Below are 23,829 nucleotides of genomic sequence, written 5' to 3'. Positions count from 1 at the left end.
GTTAGATCTGGGAGTTTACTGGTATTTATGTCGCAGCAAACGACCAAAGTACTTTATAGCTAAACCATTAGTAGGTAGCTATTCAGGTAGGTAAAAACGTAGGTAAAAACGTAGGCGGTTGAATAGGTAGGTAGGCAGGTGAGTAAATGTTAGGATATATTTCGAGCATACCCCAGTTGTGTATATAAATGCCTAGTGGATACAAGGGAGGTAGTCAATCCTCCAACCGACAGATTGAGCCTTAACACAACAACTCGTCTAACATTCCATTTCTCCTACCCCGAAATTAGCGGCGGCGAGGAAATTACATACTATGAAGTCTAGCTGTCCATGGAAGCCAGCAGAATCTCGTCCCTAGCCTCGGCCAGGAATCCAAGTAACGTTGCGTACCCCCTGTTCGGCACCCCCCCTGTTCGGCACCCAAAAATAACAACACTTTTATTTTTATCCTCCAACTTCTATTATAAATATCTCGATGAATCTTTCACTTTTGGATTTACTTTTTTCTAATCTTGATTCTCCATTTTCCAATGAAGCAATATACTGAAAAACAGCTTATATCTGCAATTAACGACGTCAATAATGGCAATCCAATTGCAAAAACCTCCCGAAAATGGGGAATACCTAGGTCTACACTTCAAAGTCGACTTAAAGGTTCTCAAGCTTATAAAAAAGCACAAAGCCCTTTTCAAAGGCTTTCTACGGAACAGGAAAAGCATTTGGCTGATTGGGTACTTACCCAAACAGCTTTAGGGCTTCCGCCAACGCATCAAGAATTACGCTTTTTTGCCGAACGAATTCTTCAAGCCGCCGGAGAGACAAAAGGCCTTGGAAAACGTTGGATAACTCGTTTTTTGGTTCGTTATCCAATCCTTAAGACCCAAAGGCCCCGTCGAATAGATAACGCCCGGGTTAATGGCGCTACTACGGAGGTAATTAAATCTTGGTGGCTTTATATTACGAACCCGGTTATTAACGCTATTAAACCGGAAAACCGTTGGAATATGGACGAAACCGGTATAATGGAAGGTAAAGGATCTAACGGCCTGGTATTAGGGCTTAACGGGATCCGGCCGTTGCAACGGAAAGAGCCCGGAACGCGGGGTTGGACGACTATAATCGAATGTATATCGGCTACGGGCGTTGCCCTCCCTCCCCTTGTTATATTTAAGGGAAAAAACGTACAACAACAATGGTTTCCGACGGATTTAAGCCTTTTCGATAATTGGAAATTTCACGCAACCGAAAACGGGTGGACAAATAACGAAACGGCTATCGAATGGTTAAAAAAAGTGTTTATTCCGTATACCCAACCTTTAACCCCTGAAAAGCGGTTATTAGTTTTGGATGGCCATGGATCACATATAACGGACGAATTTATGCTTCTTTGCTTGCAAAACAATATTCAACTCCTATATTTACCCCCTCATTCGTCACACGTTCTCCAACCATTGGATCTATCGGTTTTTGGGCCGTTAAAAGAAGCTTATCGACGTCAACTTGGATTTGTTAGCCAATTTTGCTGTTCAACAATTATTGGAAAACGAAATTTCCTACTTTGTTATCGAAAAGCCAGATTAAAAGCATTTATAGCAAAAACCATTCAATCTGGTTGGCGTACAACGGGGTTATGGCCGGTAAACTTGGTTAAACCACTTTTAAGCCCTTTTTTGTTAGAAAATAGCAATGCCAACGTTATAAAAGATAAAAACAACGGTTTGCAAAGGGATAAAACACCGGAAAGCCCAGCCCAAAAAATTAACGACCCGTCTTTACTTATTTGGAAAACCCCTAAAACGACCCGAGATGTCCGATTTCAACTGCAAAAACTTTCCCAATCCAACAAAACCAACGCTACTTCACGTCTTTTATTTGCAAAAGTCCAAAAAAGCTTCGAAGCTAAAGATACCCTTTTGGCTAGCGCCCAGCAAAAAATCAGCTTATTGGAAGCACAACTGGAGGCAATACGGCCGGTTAAAAGGAGGAGGGTGGTTCCGGATCCAAACGAGCTTTTGGTTAACAAACAGAACATTATTGGATTGCAGGAAAAGGATATAGAAAATTTGGAACCTTTAGCTGATGAAGAAGAGGTTAATGAACCGGAGAAGCGTGAAAACGATTGTATTTTTGTCCGTTGATAATTTTATATTTAAATCAGCTTATAAAAGTAGGCATTTCGTTGTTAGATTTTCAGGGTGCCGAACAGGGGGGGTGCCGAACAGGGGGTACGCAACGTTAGAGCTTTGCGGAACTCATGCGTCCGGTTCTCTTGTAGATTACCCAGCACGGTCATAGTGAACCACCTTCCTGCAAACCTCTCCGAGTCTTCATCACCGCTCGTGCCGCTTTCGCCACTTGTCGTAGCTTCAAAATAGACCTGCCGAGGTCCGTCACCACGTGATGGCATGGAGCGGCTAGGGCCCAAGTCTGCAATGCAAGGTTGGGAGCTATACTTACAACATTAATTATAAAGTATTTAGTTTCCAAAAACTTCGGCTTTCCTCTCAACGAGTTTCAGATATTGATTGGTAGAGACTGCTCTAGATGGCCAATGAAAATGTAAGGCACGGCTGGTCGCCCATATAAACTTGGCCGGTCCCTAGATGAATATCGCCTCGATGCTGACCTGTGCCGCCATTGCTACTTGAGTACATGTGAAATTATCTATCTGGAACCACATATAAATTTGTTCCGCCCTTCAGTCGGCCTCCAAATTCGACCTACCTTGCCACCTAGTATCATCATAGGAGATATACGTTTTGAGACTTATCCTCACTCAAATCCGTCCAACCCTATACTGAGCCTGGCTGTGAAAGATGACCCAACAACAACGCGTTGTATAAAGCTGTTTCCAATTTCAATTTAAGTAAGTCTTCCACGACGCATAATGCAGAACGCGTAAGGTATATTATAACCCTATTTTTTTTTTATTTTTTTTTTATTTTTTTTTTTTATTTTTTTATTTTTTTTTTTACATCTGTAGTGTTTGTGGCCGTACCGCTTTTGTTAATTTATGCTTTCTGTTAAACTTGGCCGAAAATTCCAGTTAAGAAGCACCCAGCGTGGACAATTGCTTGTGTGTATTAGAAGGTGGAGAATTTCGAAGGCTAGTATTGAATCGTGGAAACTCGTTAACGCGGCCCTTAACAAGGTGGGCCAAATTAAAGCTATTCCCAATACCAGCCATGACCATTTCTGCCGCACGACTGCACCATAACACAGTTAAATCCTTTATACGCACATATACAATTTACAGGCAGTACCGAACAGGTATTATTCGAGCACTTGTAGTATATAATAATTTTGCCATTTAAAGTGGGAGTACTGTTTAAGTGGCCGTGCCGGTTACACGTGACTCGTTTAAATATAGTACTGTAGTCCAGTCAAGCCCGGTCTAACCAGCTTTTATCCGAAATTTCGCTACACGGAAGTTTTTTTGTCGTATATATACTATACGCAATGGCGAGTTGTCACCAACAACTTGAGAGGCTCAATGGTCTAGAGGAAGGATTCTTGCTTTGGGCACTGTGTGAATGCACTGGGTGTAACTGCAAGAGGTCCCGGGTTCGATCCCCGGTTGAGCCCTCCTTTTTGCTATCCGGGACTATTCATCATATATTAATTACACCAGTTATACGCAGCCAAATTAGATCAGATAACTACAGTAGGTGTGCAATTTTATTGCAACCACCAAGGTGGGGGGTTGACCCTGTTGGGTTGCAATATTTTTGCACAGGTGCTATAGCTAATCCGACAATATATAATAAATAATTTTATTGTTTTTTATTCCCTTAACGTTATTTATAAACATGCAATACTTAAAAGTTAAGTAAGGGCTTGCTTGATTGCCATGCTATAAAATCTGAAAATTACTTAATATATACTGCATGCTTATTATTTTACTTACTTACTTACTACCTGTCAAATGGACGACAAAAAACCGGAACACCAACAAAACATATACATACCAATTAACTACTTTCAATTAACTACTTGAATGTAAAAAGAAAACTAAATAGAAATATATCAGAGGCTTTTGTATATTCGTCGCTAAAAGTAGGGAGTTGGTACGAAAGTGCATGTGTTTTTGGAATGGTAAGGACAGTTTTGGTGTCCCGGTTATTTGGTCTGCCACTTGTCTGCCTGCCTGGAATCGTACACAATCAAGGTCTTGCTGAATTCATTGCAAGTCTGCTCCAACAAATCTTGTACCAGGTATCTTTAGGGCGTATATATTTTTATGAGAAGTGAGCTCCAGCTGGTGGCAACGGTGGTTGAACATATAAAGAGTGTATAAAATATATTGCCGGTATCAAAAGTCCTGATGGAGTTTATTTTAGAAGACTGCAGTCAATCTTGTATGTAATGTTCCATTCCTTTGCCAACCTCGTCATGAAAGCTCCAATAACCATTACACAAGTGCCTCCTGCCTCAAATTGTGCTAGAGACTTCATGGGACCAAGTAACGTGCCTTCCTGTCATCTGTTTCCTCCTATAGGGAGGATGTCCTTCTTAGGCGTGCGTGCCTCCCCGTTTGGGAACACACCGGGCATTAGGCATCAGCTGATAGCAGCCGTCGTTCTGACTTGAGGTCGAATGCTTGGATAGCTTAGGTAGGTGTCTCGTTTCCTTGAAGAGTTTTTTTTTCCCTCTCTTTTCCACCAAAAGCGCCATCACCAACAATCACCTCCGCACCAAAAACAAACCAATTACTGCTGCTAATAACTCTTTAATTTGTTGTAGTTAAAATGTCTGCCTCTACGAAGACGTTTAACTGGTTGGGCCTTGAGCTCCCTTACCCGGAGTTGGACAAAATGTCGCCCGAAAAGGCCCAGGAGTTGCGAGACCTGGAGGTTGTAAGTATTGAATCACATCGCCCTTTTTGGACAATTTGATTGCCCTAACCGTTTTCGGCCTTTCTACCTTAGAAACTTCAGGCACTCGATGCCGAGGAACGGTCCCCGGACCACGAAGCCCTGGCCAGGGCTCAAGAACAGTTTCGGGCGGAGGAACCGAAACTGCCGGCATGGGGAACCCATCCGGAGACAAGGCTGAAGTCGATGGAGGCTGAAGCCGATTGGCTGGTGCGGCCCAGCGACAACCTTGGCGCAAGGTTGCTGTGTCAGATGCACTACCCGCCCCTGGTAAAGTATGCTGCTAGGGAGTTAGTCGACGAGAAGGTCGTCGACATTAAGTCCGGCTGCATTACGCGGCTTATAGCTTCAGGCTTTACTGATAAGGTGGCTCTGTTTGCCGACGTCTTTTGGCGTCGTGAAGAGCCACGGAGGGCTATTCAGGGTACCAGCGGGAAAAAGCCGGTACAAGCTGATTTTAACCCCTGGGCCAACACATGGTATCCAGACGAGGTAAGAGAGCGTCATCTCAGCTTCACTGACTGTGTGCATAGATCGTCGGCCGCCAAGGTCATGATCTTGTTTGGCACGCAGTCAAGGCACGGGTATCTGCGTCGTTGGGGTGCCCTAGAACGGCGTCTCCAGATCGTCCCGATCTGGGTCCCTCTATGGGAGAAGCTAAACGTGGGCATCAACAACGAGATCTGGGTTCTGTACAAGAACTCGGATCGTAAGCAGATTGACAAACTTGTGGTATGTGCCCCTCATCCTGAACATATCATCAAGAAGCAATCTTCCGAATACGGGAAGATGTTGGATGACATGTTTAGCTGTGCTGCTCGAATGGCACGGATCGAGCGTACAGAGAAGGAGGAGACCTACAGTTTCTGGAAGGGCTCCACCGAAGAAACGAAGAAGGCTGCGGACAGTCGCAGTGCTGAGGACAAGGCCGTGGCCAAAGCCAAGGCGAAGGAGTCCAGACTGTCCCGGGGAATCGCTGCATCCGCGGCTGGTCAGGCGTCGAGCACCTCTGCTGCTCCCACTACACCGGCGAAGACAGCCAGAGCTAAGCCTGGTGATGTGCTGAATCAGTTCGCCTTTAGTAGATCAGAGCCGCTGGACATAGTCTGCCGAGACTGCAATGCCGGGCAGACGGACCGCATTCCGTACTTTTGGAACACTGATCAGCGGTTTTATGTAGCCAGAGAATGGTCCTGTGCCGTTTGCAGGGAGAAGATCGAGGCCGATCACCAGCAAGCGGTCACCGATGGTAAAGACCCTCAGCCCATCGTGAAACATTCGTGGCGCAAGCCATATCTTCCTGCTGATGAGAGCATTCCCTGGGTTTTGGCCAAAAAACCCCAGCTGGCATCTACCCCTTCCGAGAGGATTCGTTCTTTGAACGACATCCGGGCTCGCGACCAGACTTTGAGGCAGTTTGATTGGGACTTGCCTCAGGTCCCAGAGGCCAAGAGCAAAGCTGCTTGGAACGGCCATATCGGGGAGATCCGCCTCACAGACAACTTGGGAGACCCCGATGCCACCAAATCGACCTCGAAGAAGGTTGGTCAAGATAAGAGGTACACTGGGCAAGGTCGGTGGAAGGGCAAAAATAAGGACAGCCTGGGGCAAACCCCAGGTCAACCAAGCCAGCCTGTCGCCGATCCCAGCTCTGCCGCCTCGTCTGGGCAAAAAGTTCAAGAGAGCCTTAAAAGGCAGCTTGAAGATGCTTCTGACACCAATGGTAAGAAGCAGAAGCCGTTGGCCCCAACAAATGCCAACACCTTGAACAAGCCTGCGCCGAAAGGCCAGAAGACCATCACTTCCTTTTTCAAGAAGTGAGTGTTTAACCGCACAAGCTTTGATGAAGAAGTCTTGCCATATCTATGGCGTGATGCACCGTATTGTCAAACACAATACGCTTACCAAGTGAGACTGCTGCCCAGCAGCTCCCGATATCCCTGCCCAGGTGATATCGCCGGATTATCTGTAGCCCTACAGATAATCTGAAGAAATCATCTATCCAGATTGATTTACAAGTGAGACTGCTGCCCAGCACCTCCCGATATCCCTGCCCAGGTGATATCGCCGGATTATTTGTAGCCCTACAAATAATCCGAAGCCGTCGTCTGTCTAGATGATTTGCCTGTCACCGTGACCACAGTGGCAATACCTTTAGACAACCGAGCGGTTGTCTGATTTTTCTTCTCCTTTTTCTTTCTTTCTTTCTTTCTTTCTTTCTTTCTTTCTTTCTTTCTTTCTTTCTTTCTTTCTTTCTTTCTTTCTTTTTTTTTCTCTCTTTCTTCTTTTTCTGCTTTTTTTCTTTTTTTCTTTTTTTTCTTGTTTGGCTTTTGGCTTTGCTCCCTTTATTTATAGTTGCCTCGGGGGACGTGGGGCGGGGGAGCCTAGTATTCTATGGCCTAGTTCCGGTAGGCTTTTGTCCTTTTCGCGCTCCACTTTCTAACCTTTCACATATACGCGTCTAGCGACGTTTCAAATAAGAGCATTTCAAGCTATTACATGTTAAATATGCGTATAGTTCTCTCGCAAAACTCATTCCAGGCGGAGGTGTAATCTGGCTACTTAGGTTAACCGTGGTCATCAGGTGCGAGGAAGGATGGCGGTTGTTGGCGGGTTTGCTTATCGAAAGGTGATCAAGGTTGGGGTTACAATTTTGCTTGGGAGAGGGTTTTTGAATGACAATATTTGGAGTGGGTTGGCGATGGTTGGAAATGGTGAGGATGGCAATGGTTGGAAATGATACGAATGGCGATGGGGATGCTTGCTCGGAGACGGCGATGATTCTGGAGACGACGATTCTGGAGACGACGATGCTGGAGACGACGATGCTGGAGGCGACGATGCTGGAGACGACGACGATGCTCCGAGATGCACCCGGCGGTGGATATCCTGAATCTGCGCTCCTCCTTGGGGATGGAGAACTTTAAGAGACGCACCACAACTGGATCTGGTGGCGCCGAGGCAAACGCAGTGGCAGCAGCGTGGGTCGCTCGTTCTACTGTTTTCTGGGGGAAACAACTGGCGTCAACCAAGGCCAGGACAGCTATCGACCGACTATTGCTCATATTATTAGACGATTGAGCTGCATTAAACCTCAGACGCTTACACCCCTGTGTAGCTCCCTTTCGCCTAGATTTTCTGGGTGGGGATCCAACAGGCTGGAGTGACCCTGCCCAGTTACAGTTACGCCAGTGCCAATTTTCAGATTCAAGCTTTCGATACCTGGAAACGATGGCCATATTTGTATCTGGCGCAGAAGATTCCGGGTTAACGATTTCCTCTTTGAACGAAACTGGGGTAAGCCTATTTATAAGTGGAACACCAGTTTGGGTCGAAATTGACATTATCTCGTGATAGGTATTATATTGGAACGTGCCCAGCAAGTTTCACAGCCGTGAAAGTCATGTTCACAATGTCTGCCTTTTGGTAAGATGTGGTTTGAGAGCTGTCGAAGACTTAGTTTTTGAAATGTACCACGTTAACAATTTACTGTTTCCTGAATTAGAGCGCCTGCAACCTTCGCAAACTGTCCTTGTATACCTATCTTAGGTTACACGATCAGTATTTCTGAGCACGCGGTATTCAAGAGCTATTCGCCTGCAACCTCGTCTAAGACCTCACACAGTTCACTGCATCGACGATTCACATTATCTTCAGCCGTACACACCCGGCCAACACGAGGTTTTGCGGCTATTTATCCTGGCCAAGACACATACTTGATGCAAACAAATCCCACACCCGCTGCCTCGGTGTGCAATAGTTGTACAAGAATAACAGTGTTGCAACATCCTGTGTCATTATGGTTAGTTGCTCTCCTAGTCAAATCGACTAATCTAATTAATTTGTACATTTTGTTAACGAAAGCTTCCTGAACATAGGCAGGCACCCCGCCCGCGTTAGTGACTCCAACTCACTGTCACGAATACTGGAACGCCTGCAATGAATCATTCATCTCCGCTCTTGATATACATACGGCCATATAAAAGCAGCGAATAGACAAGCATCATCCTTGGCATTGCGCCTACGAACATCCGAAACCTCTTCGACAGCAGGTCTCGGTATGGTTCTACCAAGCTGGGTTAATGAGAGTCATCCCTCTTTTTGCCAGCTGGCCGCGATGTGGGTATCTACTGATCTGGGTCAGTGATATCAATCGCTCTTCTCGCCATCAGGTTTGGTATCTACCTTGCTGAAATAAGCTAGGTTAAAGAGATCCATCGCCGAGAGATCGGAGCTATAGATGGATTTACATGCCTATGGCATTGTTCCAACTTTTTTCAACTGGCCATGGAGCCCGGGAGTCAGCCTCAGCCCACATCCTCGGTTCTGGTCGCTTTTTTTTTTCATTTTACCTGGAATTGCTCCAAAACGCTACACACACACACACACACACACACACACACACACACACACACACACACACACATACACACACAGAGGAATCCCAGCTTTAGCAGACACGACATGCATGCGTTTACCGTCGTTTGCATGCCATACCTGCGAGCCTTTAGGTCTTCCATTAGATGATAAAGAGATTGAGAGGTCCAAAGTGTGCCGGAATTCGCGTTGGACAAAACAAATACCAAGATGCGAGCCGGATAAACAAACACAGAAAATCCAAATCACACTCCCACGCTTCAACCGACCTTGTCATTAATATCACTTACCACAAAAACAATCACACCGAAGGGTCTTACGTTTGCCGCATGACTGGTGTGGCTGCTAGCGAGCACGACTTTATGATATGATTCCATAAATCCCATCGCATGGTAGTTCTATACCAAGATCCCGGACATCGTTTCCCGACGCCGCCACCACCACCCCTAACGAGGGCCGGGTGCTGTGCAGCCGGAGCACACCGGCAGACAACTTGACGATAATATCTAGGCTATCGAGATGCCGACATCACCCTGGAGCAAAATCTCGAATCAATTCAACCAAAACAAAAACACTTATATGGCAGCCTAATACTCTACCCGATGGCGGCGATAACAATATTCCTCGAGCGTCCACATACCTAAATTGCTAGACATTTGGCGCGGAGCCGGGTTTTCTACTCCGTGCTGGTGACGCATAATCAATCAGCTTGCATACCCTTTACGCATTCATTGACCGGCACATCGTCTAGGGGAGCCTAGTATTCTACTGGGTCGCCAACCCAATTGGACAAAATAACCACCATGATCGAAATACGGAACCGACACCGGAAACAATCGGATAATTTACCTTATCTTCTTCCTCGTTGTTCGTCTTTGCCGTCTTTCCCCGTCAACGGCATGGCAGAGAGCTGTGCATTTGTTTTTCCTGCATACCACACGCCTCAAACAAATCTTGTCGTCTTTGCCTTACTCCAAGCAACTTTATATATTGTTTTCGTTAGCATGTCTCTTACTGGGTTAGTCGTCAATGAGTATATAGCTGTTTAGGATAGGTAGATAGTTATATTGGAGCTCTTGGCCCAACACTTGCTGAGAGACTTTGGTATGTGTCAGAAGGCACTTTAGATAAATGGTAATCCAAGCTACTTGGTACGTCTAGGCATCTACACAGGGGTGGTTATCGTGATTCATCCCAGACGAGCATCCTTGTATTCTCCAGACAAACGTTTGTTGTTTCTACTGTTAATCAAACACACCATCATTATTCAATATCGCTATCTTCCTTTCTCCCCGACGAAAAGTTGCGCCGTACGGACGCGCCAATTAATTGGCTGAATTTTCATACAATGCTACAAGGGAAAGCATAGAATTCCGCGAAGCTTAAGTCGCTGACGGAATCGTGGGTACAATACGAGTTCTTGTTAATGTTGCGTCTCGCCCCCGGCGCCGCTTTCTATGGTGCTCCCTTTACTCTCCAGCAAGGGGAGCCTGGCGCCCCGTTCGTTATCCGTCTTTTATCTTTTCTCGAAGGGTTTTTGTGACGTATCTATAGTCGAGGGCCAAGCAAGACCTCTTCGTCAATGCGTCCATGGGTGACTCCAAATAGGTGGCAGGTCAACCGCCAGGCAGGTGCGTCCTCGCACCTGTTCCTGTGGAGTAAATAAGTAAGTAGTATTACCGGTAGTGAAAATAACAAAAACCAAAAAAAAAAAAAAAAAACAGATAACCTTGCTGATGGACAAGTAGATCGGGCTCAACCGGGGATTGAACCCGGGACCTCCTGCAGATAATTTAGACGCTTTCACGCTAATCCGCGAGGTAAAAAAAAGTGTTCCAAAGATTATGCTGTCTATTTATTCACGATTTGGCAAGCTGGCCGGCGGTACAGCTTGTACATTCGTAAAGCTCGTCTTGGTCAACAGACTACGGAGTGTGTGGGATCAATGGGAATAAACCACTTTTTGTGACAGTCCATAATCCTTAAAAAGTTGGAAAAGGAAGCAGGAAAATAATCATGGCGCCCCGGAATGGCCTTGAATACAGTCGGAATCTAAACTCTCGGTTTGCTCAAATAAACAAGGCCAACGCTCACCGGTACATTCACTCAGGGGAATGGAGGTTGGTAAGTCGATTGGTTGTCTTGGAAGAAACCATAGGCTTCCAAATGGGATACAACACCCCCGAAACTGTAGCTTTAACCAACTTCTTCCTCATGACATATAATAGCAACCGACAAGAGCAGACAGCTACTAAAAGTCACTGATCAAGGTATCAAGTGGTACCAGCTCAGTAATTTGTTGAATCAACTAGATATTATGATACACTATGAAGTAACTAACAGAATCTGTATTATGGCGTGGTAGGAGGGATAAGATCCCTGAGCCAACCTTACGCAAACGAAGACGTTACTTGAAGCGGACTGAATGGCTGACATACGGGCAGTCACTCGACCAGACATATGATGACCATTGCGACTGAGTAGGTGTCAATCAACATATAAAGGCAATACGGACTGCATCTAGTATTGGGCTTAAATGTTATGACGGACCCTTTGAATCTGCTTCTCTCGGTGGTATCAACGTGAACTGTGCTGCCATGGATCTGCAGCTTCATGTTACTGCTATTCATGAATATACACTTTCCCTAAACAATGGCCTGCCAGTCCATACTTCCATACTACCTAAGCTAGGTAAGGTACCTGGGTAGTATCCTTATGCCTTTGACTGTGGTTTTCTTTGCCTACTAAACTCTCATTGTCGCATCCGTACTGCTTTTTTGTGTCTACTCTCTGCCCTGATGATATCACAACAGCCCAACTCCAGCCAAGTGAGAGACTGATGTAGCCTTCCCAAGACACAGACGCTCGCATTCGCCAATACATGGAACCTCCCTTTTCGTTTCTTGCTTTATTTGCCTCTGTAACTCTTGCTAATAAAGAAATAAATCTTTCATGATTGACAAATGTCGTGCAAAGAGCTGATGTCCCGGTGCGGATTAGGTAGACTGGGAATTTCTCGAACGCCCAACTTGGCATTTAGCATGATTTGCTCCCTGACGCTCGGAAACTGGAAGGGACGCGATAACCACGACAGGTCACGGGATACCCCTGAACTGGCCTGTCACTTTACAGAACCTATCATCCTGCTTCTGTTACCCGAGGTTCCTTTTGAGAAAGTATCCATACGGGGTTTTATTTATTACATACCCGATGGTCAGCTTAGATCAGCCGTAAGAAAGATACATCAGCCACAATGATTCAGTGTTCAACGGTTGCTCTATTATGCTGCATGCCTCTGTTCCAAAGACTGGATGGCTAATGATGCTTAAGGTGTCTATCTAAGCATGATTAAGATTCCCATCTAGCTACCCAGCTAGCTACCTTGTTTACTAAGCTGGCTACCTACAAGCTGCTCAATGCCAGCGCTCAACCTTTGACCTGACACTGCAGGACCGAGTAACCTGGCCGAAAACCCTGGACCAGATGCAAAACAGTCAAACGCTCCGAAAACAACTGCCGTTGAAAAGGAGTGGAACAGATTGCTGCCCAACAAATCGCCATTAGGATCAGTACCACAAGAAGTCAGCTACTCTGATTCTGAAAATAGCGTCCCTGGGTTTGTTGGGTCACTCCCCCAACACCAGAGGTTCCCCTATAAGCTACCTAGGCCCCCCCTGGTAGCAAAAGGGAACCCGTATCGCTAGATGATTGTATAGGCAGGATGGAAGGTAAGCAATCAGGTAGGCAAGTAGGTGATCAAATAGGTAGAGAAGCAAATAGGCAAGGAAGTACACAGATGGGTAAGTATCATGGAAAGTATCTGCCTGTCGCAAAGGTGCATAAGCATACACCAAGCTATTCGGGAACGTTTGTATTATCGATACCCTAAAGAGCGGACGCCAGATATCTATATACCCAGCAAGAAAAACAAAACCTTTTCTTGCCAATCTCCTCAGTCATCAACCGCCACGACGGACAATCAACCCTTGATAAGGTCCAACCATCAGATGGGTGTACAACTGATATAGGAGAGCTGGGCCCAAACAGTGCTCACCATTAGTGAAGCACAATTGTACGAGGTCGGTCCTCGGGAGAATTTAAAAATAAGGTAGCTAGCTTGCGTGAAAAAAAGAACAACTGCAAAAAAGAACGACTCGACTCATTGCAACAAGTCGCACAGTCGGGAGACGACTATCATCAACCTTCATCGAAAGAATGACTGCAGTCAGTCAGTGAGGCAGGGTAGAACTTGCCCTTCGCGTCAAAAAAAGAACCAATTGCAATTCATCTTGCAACCGTGCCAACTTGGATCGGAGCCGGCCTTCACCAACTCCAAGCGTGACCGAGATCTTGGATCCAGCAACAACAGTCTAATCATGCCTTATCGGCCAGCATCAACTCAAAGCCGAACGCTCGTCACTGTTCCTCCACCGTAAGCACCGTGTACTTGATGGAGCCTTGAGCTATGGCGAGGCTCCGCTGTCAACAACCCACCTGATGGCAGGCGTGCTCGGAATGGTAATTCTATGGTCAAGAGGACCCTAAGCATACCGAAGCGGCAGGATCAGAACTAAATCCTTGATCCTATTGACCTCTGGTCTGCTCGGGTGGTGAGCTAGCTAGCTAGGTTGGCCAGCCGCCAAAATTTCCTGCTACAGCCACCCGCTCTGGAGAGGAGGCAGTGGGGAAGTAAGTCCCTGGGCCCGAGGCTCGGGGAGCATGGTAAGCTCTATTGGAAGAGACTGCACTCTTGCATCGTCAAAATCACCTTTTCTCCGTCTCAGTCGTAGCCAGTGCCGCCAGCTTGACTGGCAAAAGCTGTGCTAATGCTTTGCTGATCGTCGTCATAGCGACGGTAGCCGTTGTTCGGACCAGTCATGCGACCGCCGCTCTCGACGTACTGCCTAAGGCGGTCGCTGTGGCTATAAGAGGTCGGACGACCCGCGCCGACGGCATCATGAAGTCCGGCACCGATGCCAGCTCCAATTCCCGCACCGAGACTGACGCCACCCTGTCCGATACCCTTGCCACCAATGACGCTGGAACTTGCGTCTGTGTATTCGGAATTTGCCACGCTCTCTCCAGCAATGCTCTCAGCACCCCGGCCACGGTTCCTGTTGCCGGAACGGCCATGTCCAGGTACGCCGGGAAGACCAGGCCACTGCTCAGGGTTAAAGTTGGAGAACATGGCTGGGTATGCAGACGCCAGGCCAGCGCCACCTAGGCTCGAGCTGTGCAGGGATGAGACGTCGTCGGGGATGTAGGACATCATGGAACCTGTGTCGAAGTCCCTACCAGATCCTCCGTTGAGATTGGAGCCGGGGAAGCGGCCGTTGGCGTAACCGGCTTGGCTTGGCGCATACTGCGAGTGCTGCTGGGAGAAGCGTGCAGGTCGGAAGGGGGTCTTGGGCTTGCTAAATTGCAATAGCGAAGCCTGCAAGTTTGTAAGAGGCCCATCGACCAAACACTTGCGATCCCGGAAATGAACCAGCAAATGATGCCACAGCTCGTGCTTTGAAAGGACCTTCGGGTTGCCAATAATGACGACACCATACTTTGCACGAGTGAGAGCCACATTGAGACGGCGCGGGTCAGACAAGAAACCAATGCCCTGGTTCTCGTTGGATCGCACACACGATAGGACAATGAAATCTTTTTCACGACCCTGGAAGGCATCGACCGAGGCAACTTCGACTTCTTTGTAGCTCTCCTTCTTGAAAGTTCCCGTGTTCTGCATTGTGCTTACGATGTAGCTCCTCTGGCCCTCATACGGTGTGATGACACCAATGTCACCGGGCTTAACTCCAGCCTTGAAGAAGCGTGTGACGATCTTCTCGACGTTGGACGCCTCTGTTCGGTTCAGGTAGGACGTGCCTGATGCTGAAATTTCCTCGTTACCCAAGTTGGACCAGAACATCATGGGCATGTCTGCAACTGGCCAGGGAAAGTCGACATCACGTCGAAGGCGCTGCTGGATCGTAACACCGTTTTGCAAAGATCCCTCGTAGAACATGTTGGATGGAAACTCGGACAGGCAAGGATGCATGCGGTACTGAACGTTCAACCTGATGGGGGTCAATCCGAGTTTCACCAGGCGCTCAAACAGAGACTGGTTCAGACCAGCTTTTGCGGCCTTCTTATTCATAATAACCGGGCCAAGCTGCTTGTGATCACCCACCAGGACGACTTGCTTGCATCCGAGAACCAGAGGGATCATGCACTCTGGCTCAGCAGACTGTGTTGACTCGTCAATAAGCACGTTGCGGAACTTGAGCTTGGCAAGACGAGGATCACCCGCGCCGACACAAGTACAGCAAACAACATCTGCGTTGCTCAAGATCTCTCGCTCGGCGGCCTTGGTCAACTGCTTGAACTTCTTTTCGTCTTGGCTCGAAAGCTCGCCGAGTTCACTCTTCAGCTGCTGGAGCTTGGCAAGTTCCGGGTTGGTATCGTTCATGCGAACCTGCTCGTGCAGGGCAAGGAAGCTGACAGAAGACTCGACATCCTCACGAGATTTGGCCGTCAGGCGCACAACCTTGAGGCCGGTACGGTGGACTCGCTCGCACAGCTGGTCAACGGCAACGTTGGAGGGAGCGCAGACGAGAACTTGGCTGCCATTCATCTTGGCAAGATGGTAAATGATGGTGGCCGAGGTCACAGTCTTTCCGGTTCCGGGGGGTCCCTGGATCAAACTCAGCGGCGTGGACAAGACAGCCTTGATTGCACTGATCTGGCTGCCGTTGAGGTCGGGAAGACCAGGTGCCGTGAACTTTTTGGGCATCGTAGTCCGCATGGGAGCCACAGCAACTTCGTGACCGAGAAGCTTGTGAAAGATGTAGCCACTGACGCTCATCTCGTCGACCGCAAAGTTCCGCATAGCGAGCTGCATCCGATCGTATGAGGTGGCTTTCCAAACATAGTCAGCCGAAAAGTTATGGGTGCACTCGGTTGGCACAGACTTGTCGTTTCCTGACTTCCTTAGCTCCAGCGTCACCTCGTCAGATTGATTGTTAGGAATCTTGACGACATAACCAACGCCTTCCCACTGTGGGCGGAGCTCTCCCTTATACTTGAGTCGCATCTCGTCGCCAACGGCCAGCTTAACGTCCCCAGACTCGATTTTGGGCAGGATGAAGCTAGCAAGGTGCTTGTTGTTTAAACCATAGTCCCAGCGAACAACCAGACCATCCTCTGACTGTGCTTCCTTCAGCTTCTTATCATAGTCCGACTCCATCTTGACAAGCGGGCCAAAAATGTTCTGATAGTGGTATGGGTCGTCGTATTTAAGCAGCACGGGGTGAGGCTCGTCGTCAATCTGCTCGTTCTTCTCGAGATCGTCCACGGTTGCGTTCGCATCCTCCTTCCATAGCTCCTCGAGCTTGGCAATCATGGGCGGTGTCAGGTGCCGTGCGCGGAGCTGTTCGGCATCGGTAGGAACAGCAACAAGCCAGGAAAGGAAGTTCCGCTCATCCAGCAGTGGCGACCATCGCGAGATGTCCCAGCTCATGTCCTTCGAAGACGGATTCGCGGCGCATGGCTGGCGGCACAGAAGCACCACTACAGTATCGGACTTGGCGGGAATGAACCCGAGAAGGAAGACGTTCCGGACTCCGCAGTTGTAGCACTCCAAAATTGTATCGCCAAGGGTGGATTCGGGATGGAGCTGGACCTCCTTGTGACGCGCACGAACAAGATGGTTGATTATGTGGGACGACGAGGTGTTGCCACGAGAGTTGCAGAACCACTTCTTGCAGCCAAGACACTTGACTACACAAGCAGGAGAATGTATACCGCAGTAACTTTATGTTGGACCAAGGTCAGTAAACTTGCTTCTTCTCCTTGGCCACCGAGTATGTGGCCTAGCCCAAGCAGTCGGGATACGATACATACGCGCAGGCGTGCTCCGGCAGCTCTTTCTCCTCTTCGGCAGCCTTTAGACTGAGGCCGCGCATCCCATCTACGGGAACGCTGGCCAAGCTCTCATCGTCGTCGTCGTCCAAGGCCTCGGTCTCATCATCGTCCGCGCCGCGGCGGCGGGCGCCACCTAGACCGCCGCGCCCGCCATATTTTCCATACAGGAGATTCTCGTCGGCATCGATGTTTGAAAGGTCGTCGGTATCACCAGCCTTGATTGCGGCGGCAGAGTCCGAAATCAGGTGGTTGCCGAGGTGCGTAAACGCGCCCTCCATTATGGAGGCGTGAGGTTTTGGTGACACGGTGCCCAGTCGGCTCTACTTGGGATGCAATCTATCGGTCAGGACTGGTGAAAAAAAAAAAAAAAAAAAAATCGACCTTGCTGCTACAAAGGCAATGCACACGGCCGCCAGTGGTGAAAAGAATTCCGGTGTTGATGAGAATGTCATCGGTTTCCTGTGCTGGCGGTAACTCACAGCCTTTTGGAAATTTTCCGTTTGATGTTGGGCTCAGCGGGCAAAAGTGGGCGGGGGAGTCGGGAACCAGGGACTGTCACATCATATCAGGGTGACGCGCCTTGAATATCCTGGCCTTGCTTCTTCTGCACCTCAAGCGCCAGAGGAGACGGTGAAGAAGGGTGAATCAGCAGAGTCCTTATTGTAAACTAAGGTATCGGCACAGTTTTTTTTTTTATGATTTATTTTATTCCAAAAGCTTGCTAGTCTAAAGGCAGCTCGGATGCGATTGGATCTTATCCAGAAGTTTTGAGCTAACATTTCCTCCACTGCCACACAAAGAGGGCATTGAAAGTCGACAAATGCGGGCGCAAACCACAAGGCTTCGCACGTGATGATAGTGGCTATCGTCCCAAAATTTCACGCTAATTTTGCCATTATGACCCACTATTTTGCCGGCCAAGGCTCGTTCTACAGGGATCTGGGCAGGCTCCACGACCCCGCCAGTGCAGCAGCCGATAGTGCATCTCCAATCTTTTTCTAAATTTTTAGACGGTACGTGAAGTCGCGATAATTGCTTGAACCTTCCCTTCAGTAAACCAATTGAACAATCTCACAAACGGTCACAACCATGATTGTAAGTATTGCATTGATCTGCTCACTATTATTATCACCCGTCACTGACAAATCGTAGCGAAAACAAGCGAGAGAACGCCGGGATTACCTTTACCGAAAGGCGGCGATCCTCAAAGATGCCGAAATCAACGAGAAAAAGGCAAAGATGAGGGCATCATTAGCCCAGGGCCGACCACTGGAGAAGGACATTGCAAACGACGAGAAGCTGCGCGCAGACTACCACTATGACGAATCGAGGATAGACAGAGAAGACCTGGATCTAGATGACGAATATGCGCAGCTGAGCGGCCTGGTAGACCCGAGGGTGATGGTGACGACAAGTCGCGATCCTAGTGCGCGGCTGGCTGCGTTCGCAAAAGAGATCCGACTGCTTTTGCCGACTGCAATAAGGCTCAACCGTGGAAACCTGATTCTACCGGAGCTTGTCCGGAGTGTGCAAGCCGCAGGTCTTTCGGACATCGTCCTCCTTCACGAGCGTCGAGGAACACCGACGGCACTCACCATTTCACACATGCCTCACGGCCCGACAGTATCCTTCTCTCTCCACAACGTTTTGTTAAGGCATGACATCCCCGGAAGTGTCAGGGGGACTGTTTCCGAGGCCTATCCCCACCTTGTGTTTGACGGCTTCACCTCCAGACTTGGTCAACGCATCGTTAAGGTTCTGAAGCATCTGTTCCCGCCCAGGGAGCCGATCACAAGCAAGACAAAGATGTCAAATCGTGTCATCACATTCAAGAACATTGACGATGTTATCGAGGTCCGGCATCACGTCTTTGTCAGAACAGGTCACGAAAGTGTCGAGCTGGCAGAGGTCGGCCCACGGATGAGCATGAAGGTGTTTGAGATCAGGGGAGGAACATTAGAGAATAAGGATGGCGATGTAGAATGGCATCTGAGCCAGTACACGCGGACCAGCAGGAAGAAGAACTACTTGTAAATTGATACCCTTTGAAGCTGGTTGGACGATTATCATTTCTCGGTTGATGCGCACGGCTCCAAAATGTGACTAAAAGGATGCGGTCCAATTACGACTTCGGGTTAGCAAGTTGGTGTTTGAGAGCCTTGTAACAAGGTGTTATTTTCGGAGCCTGTTGAGTAAGCTAACATCGGTATAATCGACTTCCAGTATGAATATTTAGGTACCCAAATAAGGTAGGTACCCATACACGCCCTCGAAACGACTAAGATATGCGGGGCGGCTCTTATCAGGCGAGGCCTAGTCTAGTAGAAGCAGTTAGGCACTTCTGCATAAACCAGAGGATAGCTGCGGAGCCTTGACTATAGGGGAACATTCAGGGAACCAAAACAACTTATTTGGTTCATCCGACCAACGGTTGCATCCTCGTGGGAGCGACATCCGGGCCCGTACAACCGAATATCGAGTCAGCAGGCACGTGGTTGATCGCAGGAATTACCTTTGATAAACAACTGTCGTATTAGTTGCAGGTACTAATCGAGCATGACGCATCAACACTATACTATTATAGGTAGTATTGTCTTATGTATTTACCTACCTAGCTAAGGTACATACCTAGGAAAGGTAAGAGGTGGTGTTCCAACCCAACTTTACGAAAAAGACTGGTCGGCTGCTATTCGCAAACTATCAAATTTTCCATATACACCACCAATAGCAGTCGCTCAAAGCTCATGATGATTCCCATCATGAGAGTACAGAGTCCTCAGCCCAACAGACTGGCCTAGCCAGGCAGTTAAGTTAAAAGGCCATCACATGGAAGAAGAAAACATCTGTAATGACTGCTTTTGCTGCGCCATCCCGGTTCCCCACCGGGCGTGCAGTGCCCGCCGATCGCGGGCTTATTTCGCAAGCCCCGCCAGGCACTGACTGACAGGTTGCTTGAGCCAAACGAAACGGACAAGACGGGGATAGCATGTCGAAAAGCTATGGCCATGTTCACTGTGGACATTAAACGAGGAATTGTTTCGAAACAAAATTGTCTTACGCTTCCCATCGCTTTGGTAGCATGATATCATTAACACAAAAGAGATTGTCCGGTTTTTGCATGCGCGGTATCGTATCGCATCTTGCATCGAGGTGAGCCACATTGGAAACGTAAACGCCGCGCCATTGGGCTAGCAAAAAGATCCATTATAGCCGCGATAAACCCAGACAAAAGATCCAGATCCCCACTCGACTTTGGCAGTGCAAGCAACGATGAAGGCTGCACTGCAGGCAGGGTTTTCTGGGGCGATGGTAGTAAACCTGCCCAATGGCAAGGGCCAAGGCAAATGAATTGAGGGTCAGTCAGGTACGGGACAATCCAACGTCATCCACCCAACCAACCAAAATTAACTGGGAACGGAATGGCCTCTGGTCTCCTTTTTTTTATTATTTTCTTTCCCTCTGTACTTTCCCGGGTCCCGGTCAAAAGTAACTTACTTCGATATTCTGTATCCAACAATCAAAACGCTTTGTCCACAAATTTGTTGTTTCCCAGGGCATTTCGTTTGTCGCAACGTCAAGCGGTGCATTTTTGCATTTTTGCATTTTTTTTTGTTCGCATTTCTGCTTGCTCAGGCCTGTTCTGTCATCACTTAGCAACCAAGCGCTGTCTTACCGAAGACCAGTGTTTTAATACGTTGCATTTGGGACTCTGTGCGAGCATCTCAATCCCACAGCAGGTTCCTTCGTCGCGTCAATCGAATCTCCGCATCATCCACACAAAACAAATATCATGTCATACAACAACCAACAATACGGCGGCAACCCGTACGGCCAAGCTCCCTCGACCGAGGCGGGCTATGGTTACGGAAATGGCGGAAATGTGAGTTGTCTACAGCGCACTGCGTCGTCGGCGTGCAAGGGGGAGAGGGATACAAGGCATCACTGGACCAACGGACAATTTTCAAACAGTCGCTGACATTCGGTGCCTTCGCGCCCGACCGCAGGAACATGAGATGCAGCAGTATGGCCAGCCGCAACAACAACAACAACAACAACAAAACGGCTACGGTTACGGTCAACAACAACAAGAACCCGCCGGACCGCCCGTCATGTCTCAGCAGGACTTCCTCGGCCAGGTGACGTTTACGCGGGGCGAAATCAACAGACTGACGTCGGACGTGCAAACGATTGCGACACTGCACTCGCGCTCGTTGCAAGGCGGTGATGCAGGCGCGCAGCAGCAGCTGGAGCGACAAATCGCAGAGACGTCGCGCCGCACCACCTCGATCCGCACCACCATCAAGCAGCTCAAGAAGGATGTCGAGCACACGCAGGATGGCAGCCGTTCCATCAAGGAGAGGCAGTGGAACACTCTCAACGATACTTTCAAGCAGGAGCTGAGGAACTACATTCAGGAGGAGCAGCGCTACAAGGAGGGGTACCGCGAGCAGATTGCCAGGCAGTACCGAATCGTCAATCCGGATGCGTCGGAAGAGGAGGTCCGTCGGGCAGCCGATCAGAACTGGGACGATGAGGGAGTCTTCCAGCAGGCTGTAAGTCATCTTGTTACTTGGCAAAGCTTGCCTGTGATTTGGTAATATTGGGGTTGTTGAGTATTTACTAACATCCACTGCCCCCGAACAGCTTAGGCAAAACCGGGCCGCCCAAGGCCAGGCCGTTCTGGGCGCTGTTCGTGCTCGCCACAACGAGATGCGTCAAATCGAAGATTCGATCGTGGAGCTGGCAAAGATGTTCGAGGATCTCGATACCCTTGTCATCCAGCAAGAGCCTATCGTGCAGCGGGTTGAACAACAAGCCGAGGACACGACGCAGAACCTCAACCATGCCAACACGGAGGTCAAGAAGGCCGCCGACCACGCCAGGAACCGCCGCAAGCTCAAGTGGTGGTGCCTCGGCATCACCACTGTCATCATTATCGCCATTATCGTTGCCATTGTCGCCGCCGGCTTCGCAAATTGTTGGTGGCCGTCTGGGAACTGCAAGAACAACAACAACAGCAACGGAAACGATGGCAACACCAAGTAGAATGTTGGGAGACGGAGTGTTGCGAAGCAACCGATATGATAATTTCTATATTAAGACGTGTTGCATTTGTCAAAGCAATGCCAAGGCATGACTCGGCTGCTTTGGGGATGAGATTTTACAAGCATGATACCAAGTTTAGCGAGAGGGACGCGAGAATGATGCTTCTTGATAACCGAATGGTGCTTGGCTGTATATTCCGCTTGGGCTGCCAACCAACGGATGGCATAGGGGCTGTAATAGGATAACGTACATATAATTCGACGATTTTTTTTTCTCACCAAAGCGAAGACGAAAGTCTTAGCTTCGATCCAAATACGTGACCTTGGTCGTAAACACGAAATCTGTTTTAGATGAAAATACACCCGACCCCCTCTGTATAAACATAAACGCTGGGCTCCTTGCAATTTATCGGCCAGTATATAAACTCAAATAGGGTAATAAGCAGGACTGGTCATCGAAGGGGTCGGGTGTGTAACGGTTTTGTACTATTTTTTATCTTTTCATACACCTTGGTGCCCAGGGATCGAACAGTTTCGGTTTTAGAAGGGTTTCTGTCCATCAAATGCGGTGTTGCGTGGGTGGGATTGCGTATGTACGTCTCTTTTGACTTTTGACGCCTCGTTTATAACACGCACCATCGAAGCGATTCTTTAACTCACTGCTATTGACCTTCCACAACCTACCTTCCTTTATCCGTATTCCAAGCCATCGTATGCATTCAACCAGCTTTCAACTTTCTTTTAAACAGCCGCTACAATATATTATACATCAACGAACATTTTAACGGTATCTTCTACGCCTGTTATCAAAATGAAGTTCTTTTTTATGACTTTCACCATCCTTACCACCAATCTCGTGGCCGCTGGTACGAACCCTACATGCGAGCAAATGATGCAAGAATGCACTGAATCGTGCGGAAGTAGGGGGACAGTAAGTAAAAAAAATCAATCAAATAGTTTGATGTTTTTAAAACTTACCAAAGTTTTTTTTTTTTTTCAATTTTTTAGAAAGAAAACAATTGTTCGTATGGTTCGGATCAACAACCATTAATAAATTGCGCTTGTGTCTACATTCACCCTGCCAATGAGACACGGACCGAGGAATAGAAAAACAGTTGAACATTTGTACGGAGTAGCACAACAAAAATTTATTAGCGTTAAATGGCTGGTCTTCCAACCTTAAAATAAAACCCATTTTCCATTCAACATAACGAAACTGATATATGTATTTTCATTCTCAAATATTAATGTGCAAAATAGAGAAGTTTGGAATAAATAGGTCAGAGAGAGTGGAATGTGGAGGGAAGAAAACACAAAGATTGGAAAAAAGAAATCAAGCCGCGCAATGTGGTCGAGGCTTTTATTAATGAAGGACGTTGACATTGGATTGGCCTCTAAATGTACCTGGACAATAACGACCATTTGCATTAATTGTTACAACTTGCACTAACTATAGCACCTGTGCAAAAATATTGCAACCCAACAGGGTCAACCTCACACCTTGGTGGTTGCAATAAAATTGCACACCTACTTTTTTTTGTACTATTGTCTACCTTACATTTGCAACCCACCTACAATTACCTGTACTCTGCTGATGCCTTTTGAGATCACAATCACGGGTA

The 23,829-nt window shown here is 47.9% G+C and overlaps 6 protein-coding genes across 6 annotated transcripts; 5 read left to right on the top strand and 1 right to left on the bottom strand.

Annotated features, from left to right (window-relative positions):
* Positions 1 to 4,814: 4,814 nt before the first annotated feature.
* Positions 4,815 to 6,695, top strand: PgNI_08272 (uncharacterized protein; the record flags this gene model as incomplete). Its single annotated transcript, XM_031128271.1, has 2 exons — positions 4,815 to 4,856; positions 4,929 to 6,695. The coding sequence occupies 2 exons, from the start codon at positions 4,815 to 4,817 to the stop codon at positions 6,693 to 6,695; spliced, it is 1,809 nt and encodes a 602-aa protein (XP_030978794.1).
* An 890-nt stretch (positions 6,696 to 7,585) lies between these two features.
* On the top strand, positions 7,586 to 7,801 carry PgNI_08271 (uncharacterized protein; the record flags this gene model as incomplete). Its single annotated transcript, XM_031128270.1, has 1 exon — positions 7,586 to 7,801. The coding sequence occupies one exon, from the start codon at positions 7,586 to 7,588 to the stop codon at positions 7,799 to 7,801; it is 216 nt and encodes a 71-aa protein (XP_030978992.1).
* A 5,308-nt stretch (positions 7,802 to 13,109) lies between these two features.
* Positions 13,110 to 17,910, bottom strand: PgNI_08270 (uncharacterized protein). The gene is made up of 3 exons (XM_031128269.1): positions 17,642 to 17,910; positions 17,142 to 17,482; positions 13,110 to 17,050 (listed from the first exon to the last, which is right to left on the bottom strand). Exons 2-3 carry the CDS (start codon positions 17,438 to 17,440, stop codon positions 14,032 to 14,034), a joined length of 3,318 nt encoding a protein of 1,105 aa, XP_030978793.1. The 5' UTR covers positions 17,441 to 17,482; positions 17,642 to 17,910; the 3' UTR covers positions 13,110 to 14,031.
* A 264-nt stretch (positions 17,911 to 18,174) lies between these two features.
* PgNI_08269 (uncharacterized protein) lies at positions 18,175 to 19,477 on the top strand. The gene is made up of 2 exons (XM_031128268.1): positions 18,175 to 18,257; positions 18,315 to 19,477. Exons 1-2 carry the CDS (start codon positions 18,252 to 18,254, stop codon positions 19,194 to 19,196), a joined length of 888 nt encoding a protein of 295 aa, XP_030979117.1. The 5' UTR covers positions 18,175 to 18,251; the 3' UTR covers positions 19,197 to 19,477.
* Positions 19,478 to 20,644: 1,167 nt separating this feature from the next.
* On the top strand, positions 20,645 to 22,494 carry PgNI_08268 (uncharacterized protein). Its single transcript, XM_031128267.1, has 3 exons — positions 20,645 to 21,042; positions 21,167 to 21,715; positions 21,807 to 22,494. Exons 1-3 carry the CDS (start codon positions 20,953 to 20,955, stop codon positions 22,206 to 22,208), a joined length of 1,041 nt encoding a protein of 346 aa, XP_030978388.1. The 5' UTR covers positions 20,645 to 20,952; the 3' UTR covers positions 22,209 to 22,494.
* Positions 22,495 to 22,902: 408 nt separating this feature from the next.
* On the top strand, positions 22,903 to 23,396 carry PgNI_08267 (uncharacterized protein). Its single transcript, XM_031128266.1, has 2 exons — positions 22,903 to 23,138; positions 23,216 to 23,396. Exons 1-2 carry the CDS (start codon positions 23,019 to 23,021, stop codon positions 23,312 to 23,314), a joined length of 219 nt encoding a protein of 72 aa, XP_030979112.1. The 5' UTR covers positions 22,903 to 23,018; the 3' UTR covers positions 23,315 to 23,396.
* Positions 23,397 to 23,829: the final 433 nt, after the last annotated feature.

Source organism: Pyricularia grisea, assembly GCF_004355905.1.
Source record: "Pyricularia grisea strain NI907 chromosome V map unlocalized Pyricularia_grisea_NI907_Scaffold_6, whole genome shotgun sequence".
Lineage (NCBI taxonomy): Eukaryota > Fungi > Ascomycota > Sordariomycetes > Magnaporthales > Pyriculariaceae > Pyricularia > Pyricularia grisea.
Note: the sequence above shows the minus strand (reverse complement) of the source record. Positions and strands in the feature narration are given on the sequence as shown.